Source organism: Malaya genurostris, chromosome 1, assembly GCF_030247185.1.
Source record: "Malaya genurostris strain Urasoe2022 chromosome 1, Malgen_1.1, whole genome shotgun sequence".
Classification (NCBI taxonomy): domain Eukaryota; kingdom Metazoa; phylum Arthropoda; class Insecta; order Diptera; family Culicidae; genus Malaya; species Malaya genurostris.
In genome coordinates this window covers 41,554,116-41,572,176 of record NC_080570.1, presented here as the reverse complement: position 1 = coordinate 41,572,176, position 18,061 = coordinate 41,554,116, and the positions used below count along the sequence as shown (strand labels likewise).

General features: G+C 37.0%; 1 protein-coding gene across 4 annotated transcripts in view; it reads right to left on the bottom strand.

The window, feature by feature from the left end:
* LOC131438011 (myb-like protein A) overlaps positions 1 to 18,061 on the bottom strand; it is a 386,239-nt gene that overhangs the window by 111,524 nt on the left and 256,654 nt on the right. For 2 of the 4 annotated variants that reach the window (XM_058607758.1, XM_058607777.1), the window contains one exon: positions 13,951 to 13,980. The exons of the other annotated variants lie outside the window; for them this stretch is intronic. In XM_058607758.1, the coding sequence (XP_058463741.1) occupies positions 13,951 to 13,980 (30 nt within the window). The remainder of the gene's footprint in view (positions 1 to 13,950; positions 13,981 to 18,061) is intronic. 4 annotated transcript variants of the gene reach the window in all.

Here is an 18,061-nt window from a genome sequence, read left to right as displayed (position 1 = left end):
GCAAAAAGACGTTTGTTGGAATTGTTCAACAAGTTTCTTGAGCAAAATATTGTTCCACCTGACTGGAGACAAGTGAAAGTTATCGCCATTCAAAAACCGGGGAAACCAGCTTCCAATCACAACTCATATAGACCCATTGCGATGTTGTCCTGCATCAGAAAATTGTTCGAAAAAATTATTCTACGACGTCTCGACACTTGGGTCGAGACGAACGGTTTGTTGTCAGATACTCAGTTTGGCTTCCGTAGAAATAAAGGAACGAATGATTGCCTTGCATTACTTTCGTCTGACATCCAAATTGCCTTCGCTCAAAAGCAACAAATGGCATCTGTATTTTTAGACATTAAAGGAGCATTTGATTCAGTTTCCATTGATGTTCTTTCAGACAAGCTTCACCAAAATGGACTCCCAGCGGTTATAAATAATTATTTGCACAACCTTTTGTCAGAGAAACACATGCATTTTTCACATGGCGATTTGGCAACACTCAGAAATAGTTACATGGGTCTCCCGCAAGGCTCATGCCTCAGTCCGCTCCTCTATAATTTTTACGTAAATGACATTGACAGCTGTCTAGTAACCCCATGTACACTAAGACAATTGGCAGATGATGGCGTGGTTTCAGTTACTGGACCCAAAGCTATTGATCTGCATAAACCATTGCAAGATACCTTAGATAACTTGTCCGATTGGGCTGTTCATCTTGGTATCGAATTCTCTGCGGAGAAAACAGAGTTAGTCGTCTTTTCAAGAAAGCATGATCCCGCGCAGCTTCAGCTCCATATGATGGAAAGAATGATCCAACAGGTTTTAACTTTTAAATACCTCGGGGTGTGGTTCGATTACAAATGCACGTGGGGAGGGCACATTAGGTTTCTGATAACAAAATGCCAACAAAGAGTAAATTTTCTTCGAACCATAACAGGATCTTGGTGGGGTGCTCATCCGGAAGATCTAATAAAATTGTATCAGACAACGATACTTTCAGTGATGGAATATGGATGCGTTTGCTTTCGTTCCGCTGCAAACTCTCATATTATCAAACTGGAGCGAATTCAGTATCGTTGTTTGCGAATTGCTTTAGGGTGCATGCATTCGACACATACAATGAGTCTTGAAGTTCTGGCGGGAGTTCTTCCATTAAAAGATCGATTTTGGGAGCTTTCATCACGCCTGCTAATAAGATGTGAGGTGCTGAATCCCATGGTAATTAATAATTTCGAACGACTAGTCGAGCTTCGATCTCAAACAAAATTCATGACAGTATATTTTAACCATATGTCACAGGAAATCAACCCTTCAAGATATATTCCTATCCGTGTCAGCCTCCTAAATGTCCCTGACTCAACTTTATTTTTCGATACATCCATGCAGCGCGAAGTGCGTGGAATCCCGGATCATCTACGTTCGACGGAAATCCCAAAAATATTTTCAAGTAAGTTCAGGCATATTGACTCTGAGAAAATGTTTTACACGGACGGATCGCGAATTGAAGAAGCGACAGGGTTTGGTATGTTCAACAATAATGTTTCGGCCTCATTTAGGCTTCAAGAACCTGCATCTGTTTATATAGCAGAGCTAGCAGCAGTTCAATATAGTTTGAGTGTAATCGTCACATTAATTCCAAACCATTATTTCCTCTTCACAGATAGTCTGAGTGCAATTGAAGCCATTCGCTCAAACATGACTGGCAAGACTGAACCGTTTTTCCTGGGCAAAATAAAACAGTGCCTGAACGACATATTGAACAATAATTATCTAATCACTATAGTCTGGGTCCCGGCTCATTGCTCCATTCCTGGCAATGAAAGAGCCGATATTTTAGCCAAACGTGGGGCTATTGAGGGTGAAATTTATGAGAGACCAATTGCTTTCAACGAATTCTATAGCTCGTCTCGCCAAAGAACACTTGCCAGCTGGCAAGCTTCTTGGGATAAAGATGATCTGGGTCGGTGGATGCACTCAATTATTCCGAAAATATCGACAAAGGCATGGTTCAGGGGACTGGATGTGAGTAGAGATTTCATTCGTGTGATGTCTAGACTCATGTCCAATCACTACACGTTAGATGCACATCTCCTTCGAATTGGGCTCTCCGAGACTAATCATTGTGCTTGTGGCGAAGGTTATCGAGATATTGATCATGTCGTTTGGACATGCGTGGAGTATCGTGATGTCAGATCTCAACTAATAAATTCTTTGCGTACCCAAGGTAGACTATCCAATATCCCAGTTCGAGACATTCTTGCTTGTCGTGACCTTTCATACATGAAACTTATTTATCATTTCATAAAGAAAACTGGAGTTTCAATTTAATAAAGGCCCCTTTCAAGACTTAGTTCTGATCCCAGCTGCGTCCATGAGTTCAACCAATAGCTAAATTAGAATAAAAATAATGTAATGATACAAACAAACTCGAAACAGTTTATGAAATTATTAACAAAATGTCTGAAAATAACAGCTTATTTTATAATTTATAGAAGTTAATCGTTTGGTTCAAATAATATTTCCGAGTAGATTTCATAATTAATGACGAGTTACCTAAGATGATATTTAAGTAATAAGAGAATATGTTTTAATAAATGCAAAACGTTGTGACTATGTTAGAATTAAATTAGGATAAGAATATTATGTAAAAGTGATGCTACGGCGAAGAAAAACTTATGTAAACTGCCTTAAGAAATAAACGTATTTATGAAAAAAAATCTCTTTGTACTCTTGAATAAACGATAAAAATGTTGCAAATCACTACTGCCGATATGAAAATTTCCGAAAGAATCCTCCTTTTCTTGGTTCCATTTTTCATTGGCAGGTGTCGCTGCCGGTGCTACAATGTGCCAATTGTATGAATAAATGCGAGAGAATTCATGGCCTGAGCTAACTTTACCCAAATCCAGTTTATGAATTACAGTAAACGCAACTCAAACCATGAGTTATGTTCAAAGAGCGTGTAACATTGATTGATACATCAAAACGTCTGAAAACGATAGTGTTATGTGCTCTGGCTATGCAGAAAAAAGTGAAAGACTATGCAGGCGTTTTCATACATGTCATTTAAAAGCCTAAATATATGTTTCACTATTTAGTGAAACATATATTTAGACTTCAGATCAGATTCACTATTTTAGTGATAATTTTCCAATAAACGATATAACGATACGGGTTTACTCATAAGACATGTAGGAAACAGATTTGAGCTGAACATTAACAAATAACATATTCTCCCTCCCTATTATTCGCTTTGGGAAATGGTACTACATACAATTGCCTCCATTCAAAGATATCATATTAACAAGATATCCAGCTCTCATATTTCGAATAAATCATTGGCAACATCTTTTTTTTGTGAGTATGGCGCCCTCAGGCGAGTCCGCATCGAAGTATATGGGAGAGAAATGTCAAATTCGTGCGCGCCAAAATAGCAGCACCCATACAATTGACATGATATGTTGAATGTGATGCCGTGCGATGGCGTTGCTGAACTGAATATTGATTTAGCTCTCCAAGCTGACAGGGTCTGCTCCATGTCAGCTCGAAAAACCACACAACCACGGTCATGGTCAATCGATTGCCGACTAGTCTAGAATTGTCTAATGACACTAATCATGAACCGTCTCCGGCAATACTGTAACTATTTCAGTTCAAGTTGATGAACAACGCTGGAACTGTAATTGAACTAATACATATTTGATGCCTAACATTTGTATCAAATCTAGATACAACGACTACCTCAATTCAATGTCACGGCAATAACTATCGTTAGCAGTTGTCCCCCGTGACTGCACTGGGTGACTTTTAACCGTTGTGGCCTTGCTCGCTACGGCTTTTGGAATTAAACAGATCAATACATTGAATTAAATATAAATATATATGACATATCCAAGTTGTTCTAATAATCGCTGCCTGTCTAGTGTAGTTCTCTTGTATTGCCTGTAGCGTTGCACATTTTCTGTAATGGAAGATATTAATACCTTTGAATGTGAATACATGTCGAGTGATATATGTATGCTTTAAATATCACGCACGTGTATTTATATGTCATGTCCACTCCTGAGCTAGAGCAATTTCAGAGGGAAATATATTTCAATACTAATGCTATTTGTTTTCCTATGGGTCAACAAATTGTGACACGAATATTTTATTTGGCTAGCATTTTTTTCTTGATGCAAGGATTGATAAGGAATATAGTACAAGAAGAAAATGCGAAAAAGACTGACTCTTAATGTGCCAATTTTTTTCCAAATAGAATCTTGACCCTAGATTGGCATATTCATTCGGGCAATAATCCAACAACCTTTCCGGTCTACTGCGCACATCTCATATGCAGAACATTGCCATCACCAGAAAAAGTCAAAATATATTTAACAAAGCATGCCTACCCAAATGAAATGCTACAATAGATAAATATTTCAACTCACGATCGAGCTAATTAGCACAGCATAGTGTGTTGGGTGCATTCATTCGGCACGTGTGTTTCGGCGAGAAAATTCTAAAGCGCAGTACATACGGCAGATGAGCTCCTCACGGCGCGTAGCATTTTTTGATGTCACATTTTATTAAACTTCGTTAGCAGGTATGATATAATGAAACAAATGTGTCTAATCGGCACTAATATTTTTTTTAATTACTTTATTCAATACCACCACCAGCAAATCGTGACAGATAACAACAAACTTTATACTGCAAAAAGTGGAATGTCAGCCACGCGGTTTTGCAGTCAATTTGGAGCATGCTGTCGCACAAAAGTATTTTACGTCTGTTTTTCTGATAACAGCCAAAAGACCATCATTCATTTTGAAGAAGTATTCCAAATGACACGATTTGTTTTCTGTTTCATCCGGCGTTCAATATCAAACGATCATCGTTCAGCAAATCTGTCTTCAAAGGAGATGTTGACATATTGGCCGTTGTAAAAAAAAAACAATTTTAAGTCAATTATGATGTGACAACAGTATACCCATCTAATATGGCAATACAAATAAACAATGTCTGTGCATACGAATGTAGATTGGATAACAAATTGATGATAATTTGTGAAAAAGGCTACACGAATTTCACAATCGATTGGAGTGTAGAGAACAAAACCAAAACAAAACGTGGTATTCTATTTGCTTAGGTTATTCTATAGCAGCATATGATGTAAATCTGAAATCGAGAGCTGTTAAAGTTTTTTTTATTCTGATACGCATATTTCAGATTGATTCATTCCAAAAACTTAATTCTAAATTTAATTCACTTAAGCACACAAAATGCAAAAGTTCTAAATATCATCATGCGTGATTCTAATAGGTGTTTGTTGTGTATGATTTAACAATCGTAAGAATATGTAATTTTTTACGCTCTTGAATGTCTGGTTCGTAGGATATAATTTGTCACAATTATTTCGTCAAAGCAAGTGCAAAAAAGAACTTTCTAGTGTGCATTAAATCTTCGTGTTAGTGGAAGAAACCATACGTGATCAAACTGAACCAAAATTTTTTGTTTAATATCTATAAAAATATGAGTTTACGTAATAAATTTTATTACTTCAAAAAGCACTGTAATTAAACTATTATTGAGTGTCACATTCATAGTTCAAAAATTAAAAAAACATGAACATACTCATACTGGGAGAATGAAATCTACTACGAAATTAAAGTTCTTGAATTACAAAGACGATGTCAAACAATTGACTGACACACGACCAACCTAACGAACATTCCGAATCCCTTTCGTGTCATGGGAAAATTTGACAACCGCCACATCACGTGTCATTAAAATTTCCCCTGGCCCTGAATGGGATGACGGCAACCGTAAGCCGATTGACGTCATCTTCTGCTGCAAACCTAGAAACAAAACCAGCCCAACCAGGTCAACCACAGCACCGACGAACTTCGCCCCCGGTAGGTGTCTGATTTGTATATATATGTTACACGTGTGCGGCCTGGGCAAAAGAAAGCTGATGGTTTGTTTGAAAAATTATGCGAAGCGGATCCACTCGAACTACTGCGCCACGCATTAGGGCAGTTGTATCTGTATTCATTCTATTAGACGAGGAATCGAAACATTTGCATTTATCTTAGCGGATTGGCAAGGAAAGTGCAAATTTATCATGCTCAAACGAACTGGAGTTATGAGTTGAGTACCCCAAGTTTTCTATCCTAACTCTTAGAGCCAATGCGTTTGGATAAACCAATTTATTGAGCATCATGAATTGAACAGAAAAAATACTGATATAATTATAGGTCAGTCTACTGCTTGGAAGACCCTTTTATTTACGTAAAGTTGTCGCAATCTTCGGCGAGAATGACATGGACGCGTAAACACCTTTCCTCCCAGACTGGGCGACGACGGCGATGAAAAGTGAAACTGAAAATATTCTTCCTACCTAGACTGGAGGAAAAACCGCTGGCCGAGCCGTCGACAGGCCGGTCTCGTAAATCACCACCGACAGTCAACTTACTGGCTATATATTACTGTTTTCGTCTTTTTACATGATTATACTGAACTTTTTTTTTTCGTTTGATTCTACTTTATACCTACTTCATCAGAAAACGTTTCTTGGCAGTCGATGTGTCTGGTCCGATATCTTCTGGACATTACGGCACGATTATTTTTGGCACCCAGCCAACCGGTCGGTGTCAGTAACGGCCAACGGGAGCACGTAGCAATTGTGTAATATCACGAAACATTAGGTGTGTGTGTGCGAGTAGAGGTATATTTGTAGTACGTCGAAAATGATGATGCGGAGATCCGATTAGTCAAATGTCGGAACTAATCGAACATGACATAACCTAACATGACGTTTTCCACGATACTTGATTTGGCGTGCGAATCTGGATTTTGGCGGTTCATGATTTACTATTTCCGTGTTTGAACATTTTAGAACGAAAAACATTCTTTTGGGAGGTGAAATCTACACAGTTTTGTCATACTTCAATATATGTTCGAATCCGACTCGTTGAAAAAAATGACACTCGCGTCATAGGCAAAGTTACAATTTAAACGATTCCATCCATTAAACAATTTACCCGGAACAATGCCTAGTAAATACAATTCATAAAATAATGACAATCTTCAAACAGCGTATTCGGTTTCCATTTAATCACTCACACTTCGCACCGTTCCGCAATAATTGCGTAGGAAATATATCAAACTCCGCTTTTCCTATCTGCCCGGCTTTGAGAGACTGGAAAAGTACTTCGATGAAAAATTCCACTCCAGCTTGATGATGATGATGTGCTTCTGTTCATTCCCCTTTTAACTTAAACAACGAAAGCATTTTGCATCCATCGAACGCAGCTAAACAAAACGTTATAAGAATCGGTCTGGAAAATTTCGTACGCACACATATTTATCCTTGAGCAACGAAATCGGCGGGTGTAATTTGACACTATTCGATTTGTTGCGGGAATTGAGTATATATGGTTTAGTTTCATAGTTGGATAAGAAATTTTAAAATAGGAAATTACACGAAAATAAACGGGAACATGAAGGCTTTCTGCTTAGGCACTACCATGATGTAACGACCGTGACGCAATTTTGTATGGCACACCCATGCATACCCAGCGTGATCGCACAGTATTTTTCCGAAGCTGATTTGCATATTACTGTTTGCTTTTCCTCTTTAGTTAGGGTAACGAGGAGAAAGATAGACCAGCTCTTAATCGACGATTGGTTCAAACCATAATCCTGTTCACAATAAGTTTTTTCACAAGAATAAATATCAAAAAGTGTGAGAATGTTTCGGCAAATATGCGAATTTCTCAAAACTGCTCAAGTGACAGATCATCAATAAACCAAAACTTCTTATAAAATTATGCCGATTATTAACACGTCGATCAATAATTCCCCAGTCGGATAGACAGATGGCCTCTCTAATTAAAAGTCCCTCTAATGTTCAACAGGTCGTCTATCAAAATTTCACAACATTCGAATCATTAGTTATTGTGCTTACAGTGAAGCTACTCCTGGAAAATTAGAAACATTTTTGAAAAATTAAACGGTTGTATGAAAGACACGACCGAGCACGATTGCAATAAAAATGAAATAATTCTAAAGATGATGGCGGATGCAAAAAAAATTACAAACTTGCTCTACGTTTAGCGTTTAGATTTTTTGCGGATGATCACATTGACAATTAGATTCTTACAGAACAATTGATTCTACTCTATTTTGATGCCTGCACAAATTTTTACATTTTAATAGTTTTGAAAAATATCTTTTAAATGAAAGACAATTATGATGACTTCAAAGTTACTTAACAGATCAATTTTGGATACGAACAACTTCAAGATATAAATCTGGACAAATGAAATGATTTTATATAATAATAATGTTCAAGAACGTACAAACTTATTCATTTTATAAACAGTGATTAGAGAAGATTTTATATACTAAGTAAATTTCTAACTATTCAATTATGTTACACGATTATTGTTTAATTCAATAATAGGGTCAGAGGGCTTATGCTGAGAGATAGTTCATTGTGTTTAGTCACATTTAATGAAAAAGAAGTATATATCAATGTTCACCCATCTTCGATGCGAATATCCTTGTATTACTCACACCCGTCTCGAACAACGTTGAACAATTCACTGCATGAAAGAGATAAGGGTGAAAATGAATAATCAATAATCGTAGGAAACCCGAATCTACTGATACATTCTTCGCTACTGGTATATCAGGTGTACAACTTTGCTTCCGCCGTTTTCTGATAGGTGGCTGTACCGGCTGAGGCTGGTTAGAATACATAGATAATAATGCCTTTAAAGTGAGTGTGTACAGTGCCTAACGAATTGTCATCGCCGTTTCAGTGACAGTTGTTCTTGTTTTAGTATTATTCACGCTCGAAAATGTCTGTTTATGTGCTGCTGCTATGAGTAAAAGAACGTGTCGGGAGTGGTTTCAACGTTTTAAAAATGGTGATTTCGATGTCGAAGACAAACATGATGGTGGAAGAAAAAAAACCTTCAAAAATGAATAACAATTTACTACGAGCTCTTAAAACCGGGTGAAACCATCACAGGAGATCGCTACCGAACGCAACTGATGCACCTTAGTCGCGCGCTAAAAGAAAAGCGGCCACAGTATCAAGAGCGACATGACAAAGTCATCCTCCAACACGACAATGCTCGGCCTCACGTCGCAAAAGTACTCAAAAAGTACCTGGAAACGCTGAAACGGGAAGTCTTGCCCCACCCGCTGTATTCCCCAGATTTCGCACCTTCTGACTTCCACCTATTCCGTTCGATGGCACACGGCCTGGCAGATCAACATTTTCAATCCTTCGAAGAGTTGAAAAAATGAATTGCTTCATGGATAGCGTCAAAAGAGGACTCCTTTTTTCGAGCCGGGAATCGAAAATTTCCGGAAAGATGGGAGAAAGTTGTATATAGCGACGGACAATACTTTGAATAATACATCTGTAAGCACTTTTTCGCAATAAAGCTTTAAATTTTGGAAAAAAAACGGCGGAAGCAAAGTTGTACACCTAATACATCGTGCATGTTCGTTTTATACATTCGTTTGTCATTCGTTCATTTACTTTACTCTTCGAATTGCTTCGAATAGCGTCACTGCGATGATCGTTGGATTCAATTCTTCTAATAAATTCATCATATCTCGTGAAAAATCATCAAACACACATAAAACTAAGGTACTAATACAGAGGAAAACGTCTTAATTTGCTTGTTCCAAAGACAGCACGAATGATCATCGCGAATTAGAGTTCGACGATGATCGCTGCATGAATATTCGTTTCATGTTCGCGTAAAGTCATTCGGGGTTAGGTTCAATGCGAAAAACAACAGCAAGGAATAGATCTACCTGCGAGCAACGAAGCAGCGTCGGCTGCGTTCACACCCGAATATACGAACAAGTCCGAATATCAGAGCGATTATCGAACAAAGGCGAAGGGGAGCGAACGATGATCATTGGCGTTCGTTGCATTTTTGATATTCAAGCAACATTGCAAGCAACAGCAAGATTATCATTATAACACAACTTTATACTGAATCTATTTGCGCGCCACCCTGCTGTTCGTATGTAAATGAAGATTTCAGTAAGCACACTACCCGTTGACAAATTAAAACATTTCCAACTTTTTCGAATCAAGTTAAATGAGGCAAATCCATTAAAAATCACCGAGATACAAGCGCTTCTAATTAGGTCCGAAGAATCTATCGCCGATAGTTCTAAATTGGCCTGCTAGTTACCGGAGAATCAAAATAAACAGCTAACTTGTTTTCAATACCAGTGAATACGGTATCAACGAAAAAATGTAACCTTCATGCGCTTTGTCATCCACTCGCCCTCCCTGGAAGCCAGCGGTAAACTAAAGCAAAAATGTATTCGGGCATATATTTTTAAATATCCATTTTGTGCATAGTTCATACTGCGCAAATCGGGCGAAAGGATGACATCATTGGCAAGCTGTGATTGGCTCGTGAAAACATAGGTCAATTCAAACCAATTTTTCAATTGAAATACTTGAACGACGTTACTTCATAAATTTAAATTAAATGATTCCGAATCGATTGATAGTTTAATTATATAAATCCATCAACAAATGACTGAGTTATAAGCGTTCAAAAGTATGACAGAAAAAGGTTACGCGGTGAAGTGAAGAGTAAGTCATTCTAATGCCAAAACGCAGAATCAATGACTTCATGGCAAGCAAGATCGCAAAAGAAGATTACGAGGCGAAAAAACTCACATGACTTCAACACTGCTTAATGGCACAAACGTTATCACGCATATGGTACTGTTTAATCCTTCTGTTCTGGACAGATACGTATTTTGTCTACTACTTGTAAGCTTCTATATCTAGAATCTGAATGAAAGAACATAGCAGTGCAAAACTGTTAGTTAAATAGAATAGAATGGTTTCGGTTAGTAGGAACTTTTTGTTAGTAGCTAATGCGGTGAGTATTAGGTTAGGTTACATCCTCAGGAAAACATAGAAATACCAACGTTGTTTTTGTTAGTTAGAAATTCAAAAAGTTTGTAAATCGTCTCCTTTTTCTGCTTAGTCGCTTCCTACATTTCAGCAGATTTCTGATCTTTCGAACAAGTTGCAAATGATCTGTTTGTTTGATAAGATAAACTATGCTATAGTGAGTACTTGATATCTAGTAAATTCCCTATTCCTTGATGTTTTCAACTGGATCTTTTGTTGATCCCAACGTTGCTTTTTGGTTGGAAGCTCTTACTGCTGCAAACAAGATCCATCACGATCCTCTAACGCATTCGATTCCAAAGGTTGTGGCATAATTTTCTTAAATTCTATCGACATTTTCTTAAAACATTTGCTGGCCCGAACCAATGCAGTGAGAAATGGTAGATTAAACTCGATCAATTATTGATGATTGTCTGCATAGCTGGTTCGGAATAATCATTAACCGTACACAGAAAAAATTAATTTAAAGGTGACATATTATTTTGTCAAATGACGCAATATATACCATTAGTACCAAATTAGACAGACTCACAGTGTAATTTGCACAAGGCTACCATGTGACGCTGTATATGCATTATTCATTTAGCAGATATGTGCTTCAGTAGCCCAGTCGATTGACTGGCGTGCTCCATGAGCTAATGTTTCTCGGTTCAAGTCGCGCTGTTGCTATCGATTCATTCATTCATTCATTCATTCATCTCTCCCGTATTTGTCGAATTTATGTATACACCCAAGCCTCCTTTTACGAACCTTATATATGTATGTATGTATGTATGCTTACACACTCACTCGTCTGCATATATGTGTAAATATTTTTACATATAAATGATCGCTTTTACTTCACCAATATTTATATGTATTAAGGAATACAAATATTTGCACGCATGTGTACGTATATTGATACATATATACATATATAAGTTACGTAAATGGAGGTTTGGGTGTATCTTTGAAATCAATGATTTCACCTTATTAACTATAAAAATAATTTCTTGGGTATACTGAAGAACATAGATGGCATCCAACATCGTACAGGATAACGTTTGATGATACTGAAAATCTCATAAACTCAACCACCTTATGGTAACAATCTTTTAAATATCATTCCTCTTAGTTTATTAGAAAAGGTTCGAAAAATATTGTCGAAAGATGACAAAGATTAATAATCTTTTACCAGCCATATTGAAATTTTACCTTCAACTGAAATATTTTCCTTCATTTTGTTTACTGGTTTGTATATCTTGGAGCGTCGCATCTTCGTTCTCTTCTCCATCTGATTGTCATAATCATCCTTGTTCGTGATCGCTAATTTGTTTCCCCTGCCTCAGCTTCGGTGTAGAACAGCGCGGTTTTACATTCAACTGTTCCATTACTTCCGTATTTTGGCTTCTTCTATTGATTTTACTTAATTATTTCGGCCATTTTGTCTCACTTCTGTCGCATATGTTAGAGAAGGGCCTATTCCTCTAGATTTGAGTAAGCTCGAGTTAAAAGGTGTGGATTTGTGGAATTTGGACAGGATAATGATCTCATTAAAAAATCGAATTCTATTTATGTACAATATCTTGAAAAGGGAACACAAAACAATTTTGAAGGAATAAAACATAGTTTGATAATCATAAAAAACACACTTCAGTTGTACGCCTTACCCTTCATTTTCCTCCAACAACAATGTGCAACAGACAGTCAGGAGACTAAACAGAAGCCCGTGAACTGATCCATCGTCTCCCACATTGGCCAAAACAGAAAACCAAATGAATGAATCCATTCATATGAGACGAAAGACTGACTGGGCCACAGTCAGCAGCATTGGAGCTGCATGTCCTTGACGAAGAATTGCGTGGGATGCACGACCAGGAAGGGAGGACTTATTGTTGCACGATTCAAACTCGTGATCCCCGTTTGGCTCATTCCGATAAACACAATCACATTCGACGAGATAAAGACAAAGAGAGTGTGTAAGTCTCATGCAGTTCACCCTCGGTGGTCGAATTTGTGGAAAATCCTATCCTATTATACGAACTTATCAAGCAAATTTCGACTGCAGTCGACAACAAGTCACGGTATGGCTGTGAAATTCCACAAAAGATTACGAGGACCACTTAGCTAATCAACAAATTTGGAACAGCGCCGGAATTCCAGTTGGATACACCTGAATGGATTGTTGAAATCATGGTTAAGATTGCTTTATACTCACTTTCATAACAACAATCAGCGGGAGAAAATGTTTTCCATTAAATGACACAGCCTTGACTGGTATCAGAAACGAAATAATTAATTCATCACCGTGAAAACCGAAATGTAGTAATTCTACCAGCGGTAGAAATTACTATTACTAGGAAATTTCTTAAAATAGGACGGACCCGATAACGGAACCGTGAACTTGAACCACGAAGGCCCTGTCCTGCAAATGAATTCAAATGTGAATATCTCCAGTTATACGCCACAGTTTTTCATAATTCTAATCCATATGCTAGAAAGTATTTTCACTAATCTATGTTTAACTTTCGCAATATGTAAATTAAAAGTATGTAACTTGAAAGTGAACAATATTAACTTTTTTTTCCAATTGAAGAATTCTAAGGGAAAAACTTAAGTAGTAAAATACGAAAGTATACCAAGAGTCATATTTAATTACTGCAGAGATATCACAAATACATAAAGTAACGAAAAAATGATTTAGTGAAAAACTTACTACTTTAAGTGATTTAGCGCTTTACTAGAGGTACTTATTAATGATCAATGACACACTTTGTGATATAATGTCTACCTTCATTAACCAAAACGTACAGCTACAGTTACAAATTTCTTGAACGATCAGGTGACGTTATAGATATATAAATTACTAGTTAAGAAAATATAGTTGTTTCTACCGAAAGGTTTGATTTTTTTTATTTTCTGCAGCACGAATAATATTATTCACACACAGAAAACATACACAACGACAATATTCGAAGCTATATCTAGTAGAAATACATGAAATGGATTTGAACACCAAAAGCAACACTTACCAACATGCGATAGGGAGGAAAGTTCTGAATCTGAAAAGTAAACAAAAGAAGAAAAACACACAACACAAATTAGTCAGTGCTCTACACTAGGAAGCATTAGTGAATATTCAATGGATCACAGAAATAATGGTGCAGAAGTGCAAATTTAATGAAAAAATGATGAGCTTAGAAAACTTCACACTCGAAGCAAGGAAATAAATAATCAAATAAGTATTTATTAACAAAGTAAACGTTCATTTGAAATATATTTCTATATTCGATCGAGAATCATAAATCTCGGATGGTGATTTCGACTAAGAAAATAAGTCTCTTTTACTTCCTATTATTTTACCCAATATCATAAAAATTGGGAGTTCTTTACTGGATTTGGATTTAAATTTTTATTTTTTTCATTCCTCCGCATTTCACATTAAAAAAACACATAAAAATACAACAATAAACTCTAAACGACACTGAAATTTGAAGATTACTGCACTAAAGAAAATGTATGAACATGTGAATTGACTGTAAATCAAAGTAACCAAAGTCAAGTCAGGTTCGTAGTTTGAGCACAAATGAATTTCCAGACATGACAGTCACGATCTTTTTTTGGCGCACATCTTCGGTCCTCCGTGAAACTGGCACCAATGGTGATAAATTGGTTGCACTGCTGATCATACATTCATAATGCAAATGTCAAACCGTGAGAACCCTTTCGATTCGGTAGCTGATTTGTATATATTGAGATATTATGGCACACTTTGGTTGAAATGATAACAATGCAATTAATCTCGCGCTCCACCAAGCGGTGAGTGCGGTCATTTCAGAAGGTACCGGGAACGAATCACATTTTTCAAAAATATTTATAAGCACGTACATGTCTTTATTATTTATCTTTGGTTTGAGCTCGAAGTATCGAAACGTCAATTTTTTATTTCATTAGCAGAATTGTTAACAGTCTAGGGCGAAACCCAGTCAGCAAACGCACCGGCCATGAATCTTTACTTGAACCGTCAGCTCAGATCAATCGGAAACCAAGCATGCCTTTTAATCGATCTAGATCTGTCGGCATTCTCAATGCACCTTTCGGCATTCGTTCTCGCACGTGCAGTTCCGCGTGATGGACCTTGGATATGCAACTTCTTGCGTACTAGAATTACATTCATGTACTTCCTCGTGATTCTCGATATTCATCGAACGGATAAATAAGGTTGACGAAACTGAAGCGACATATCCTCTCTTATACGAGAACCACGCGGTCAGCGGCTGATACAGTCGTGTTCGATTGCAATTAGTTGTGTCCTCCTTCGATAGGTGTGTTTACCGGTGACTTTTGTTTGTAAACATTAAGCGCTAATGAATTGATTTTCACACAGTCATAGAGTTTCCGACGAAATCTGAACAAAGTTCTTCAACCAACCAAATGGTCAGCATTCCGTAGTAATTGGAAAGGTTAACAATACTCTTTATCACTAGGCGACCCAATAACAGTATAATTCGATTTTATTGGTACTTCAGACTAGCTAAATGGAAACACGGTTTATTGAAGTATTCGCAACCACACTGTCGATGGTACTTGAGACTTTTTATAATTCAATCCAATGGTCACCTAATGCAGATAAGAAGCATTAAATTAAGTGACGGATGCAACTTACTCACTGCAATTGTACAATCGAGTTCTGAAATTTTCTAAGCATCTCAACCAGCTAAAAACAATGACCCCAGATATAGGCAATAGATAAGCAACGAAAGTGCTGCTTGAAGTGGCTTGTGTACAATTTTTGCTTGCAACGATTTCAAAATATCCCCGTAGAAAATCCTCTCGGTTATACCAGCGGCATAGTATTGTATCGTCGGTAACTTTGACAGATTAAGCATGTGACTGTCGTTGGAGTCACACAGATTTAATTTGTACAAATATGTCAAGGTGGTACGACATCGATCTATGAAAAACTGTCTAATATGCTTTATTAAGAGGTGAGGACAGTACATTTAAAAGGCAAGTTCTTTTTAAATATTTCCCCGTTTCAAATGAAATTTTTGTTTAAAACAGTGATGAATTTAATTGAGAATATTCTGTGAAAATTTCAGAATAATTCATTGAGTTTACCGCTTGAGTTGTATTTTTTCAAAGAACTTCTCAGTCTGCCATTTTATCCGCTTTAGTTCCCTGGTAGCGTTCGGAAAAATGAGAAATAAATAAAATCGACTCATCAAGATTGCCAAACATACAGACGCAAAGAGAATTGAAAAAGCCACGTGGTCGATTTAAAATTTATACCCACTGTTCTCAGGCCTTATGACACGGTTTCAGTATTTCTAAAACAAAAAGGTCAGGCTAGTTTAGTGTGTTTTACCTTTTTCATATAAAAAGGCTACGCAATCACTTTGAAAAACGAGTTTTAGACGAAGGTCTATAAAGACAGGTGTCATATGTAATTCGTCTCAGCTCTTCGAGATCAGAAAATATCAGTGTGTGTCTGTATATATGTGACAAAAATTGTTCCTAATTTTCTCGGAGATAGGTTAACTGATTTTCACAAACTTAGATTCTGAGATTAGATGAAAGGTCTTCGATCCTAGTGCCAGCAATTGATTTTTTCGAGGTCCGACTTACGGTTCTTGAATTACAAAGTGATACAACAAACTTAGTTTGAAAGGGCATATAGTCCTAGAATCTGATATTGAATTATATTAGGATTCGACTTGTGGTTCTGGAAGTATAGGGTCAAAGGGACAATAAATTAAAATAATCTAAACATTTTGGGGTTTTTGGTTTGTACATAAAGTACATATTTAGTTTCGATTTCTTCGCGTTTCGCCTTCGGCTCATCAGTGCTTAAAGCAGTTCAAATTGAACCGCCATCTCCGCCTAACAGTTCAATTTGAACCGCTAAGCAGACGCAAAGTCCACACTATTTATGTGACCCTTTAAATAGTGTGGACTTTAAGTCTGCTTAGAGGTTCAAATTGAACTGTTTGGCGGAGATGGCGGTTCAATTTGAACTGCTTTAAGCACTGATGAGCCAAAGGCGAAACGCGCAGAAATCGAGTTTAAAATAATCTAGAAATAAAAATTCTTCAGAAGCGGATGGATCGATTTCACAAATTTTGAATCCCATAAAATACAATTGTATTTTGTCTGGGTCCGACTTCCCGCTGTAACAAAAATATACACTCAATTTTCTCGAAGATTGCAGGACCGTTCTTCACAAGGTCATTCGGTCTCAAACTTCCGGTTCCGTTGCAGGATAAATGGAAAAAATGTCAAAGACCAGAGAAAATTCTTTCGAAGACCTCTTGAGGTCACTGTTTCTGGGAAATGAAGAGTTTTGCCTTTCTCATATAGGAAGGTTATGCAATCACTGTGAAAACCGACTTTTGAACCAACGCAAGTACGCAAAATGACTGTGTGTGTGTGTATGTGCGTATGTGTGTATGTAACGTTTTTTTGCACTAACTTTTCTCAGAGATGGCTGAACCGATTTTCACAAACTTAGATTCAAATAAAAGGTCTTGAGGTCTCATAAAAAAATCTATTAGAATTAGAATATAATTTGGATCCGACTTCCGGTTCGGGAGTTATGGGGTAAAATGTGCAAAAAAAATGAAAATATGTGTTCTAACTTTTCTCATAGATGGCGCGACCGATTTTCACAAATGAAAGGTCCTATGGTCCCATACGTAATTCCTGAATTTCATGCGGATCCGACTTCTGGATCCGGAAATATAGGGTAAAGTTGGTTAAAAATTGTATACCATCACTGAAAATGGGGAAAAATCATAAAAAAAATTCTAAATCGACCTCAAATATTTTCCAAATGATAGTTTTTATCAGTAGACGGTCAAACAAACCGATTTCGGTTATTCTTTTAAGAATCGAAGATATGATAGATTATGATTGATATGAGAAAGGCATCATTACGCCACTAGGTGGATTAAAACAGGTTTTTAGTTTAGAACTACTATTTCCGGAACCGGGAGCTGGTATAGCTGGAATCGGATCGTTTGGCCAGCAACTAGCATAACCTATAAATTAAAACAGTTTTGAACCAAATTTAGCATTTTTACGTATTTTGCATTATCACTCTATATGACACGTTACTCTGTATTTCATGAACCTGAAACCAGA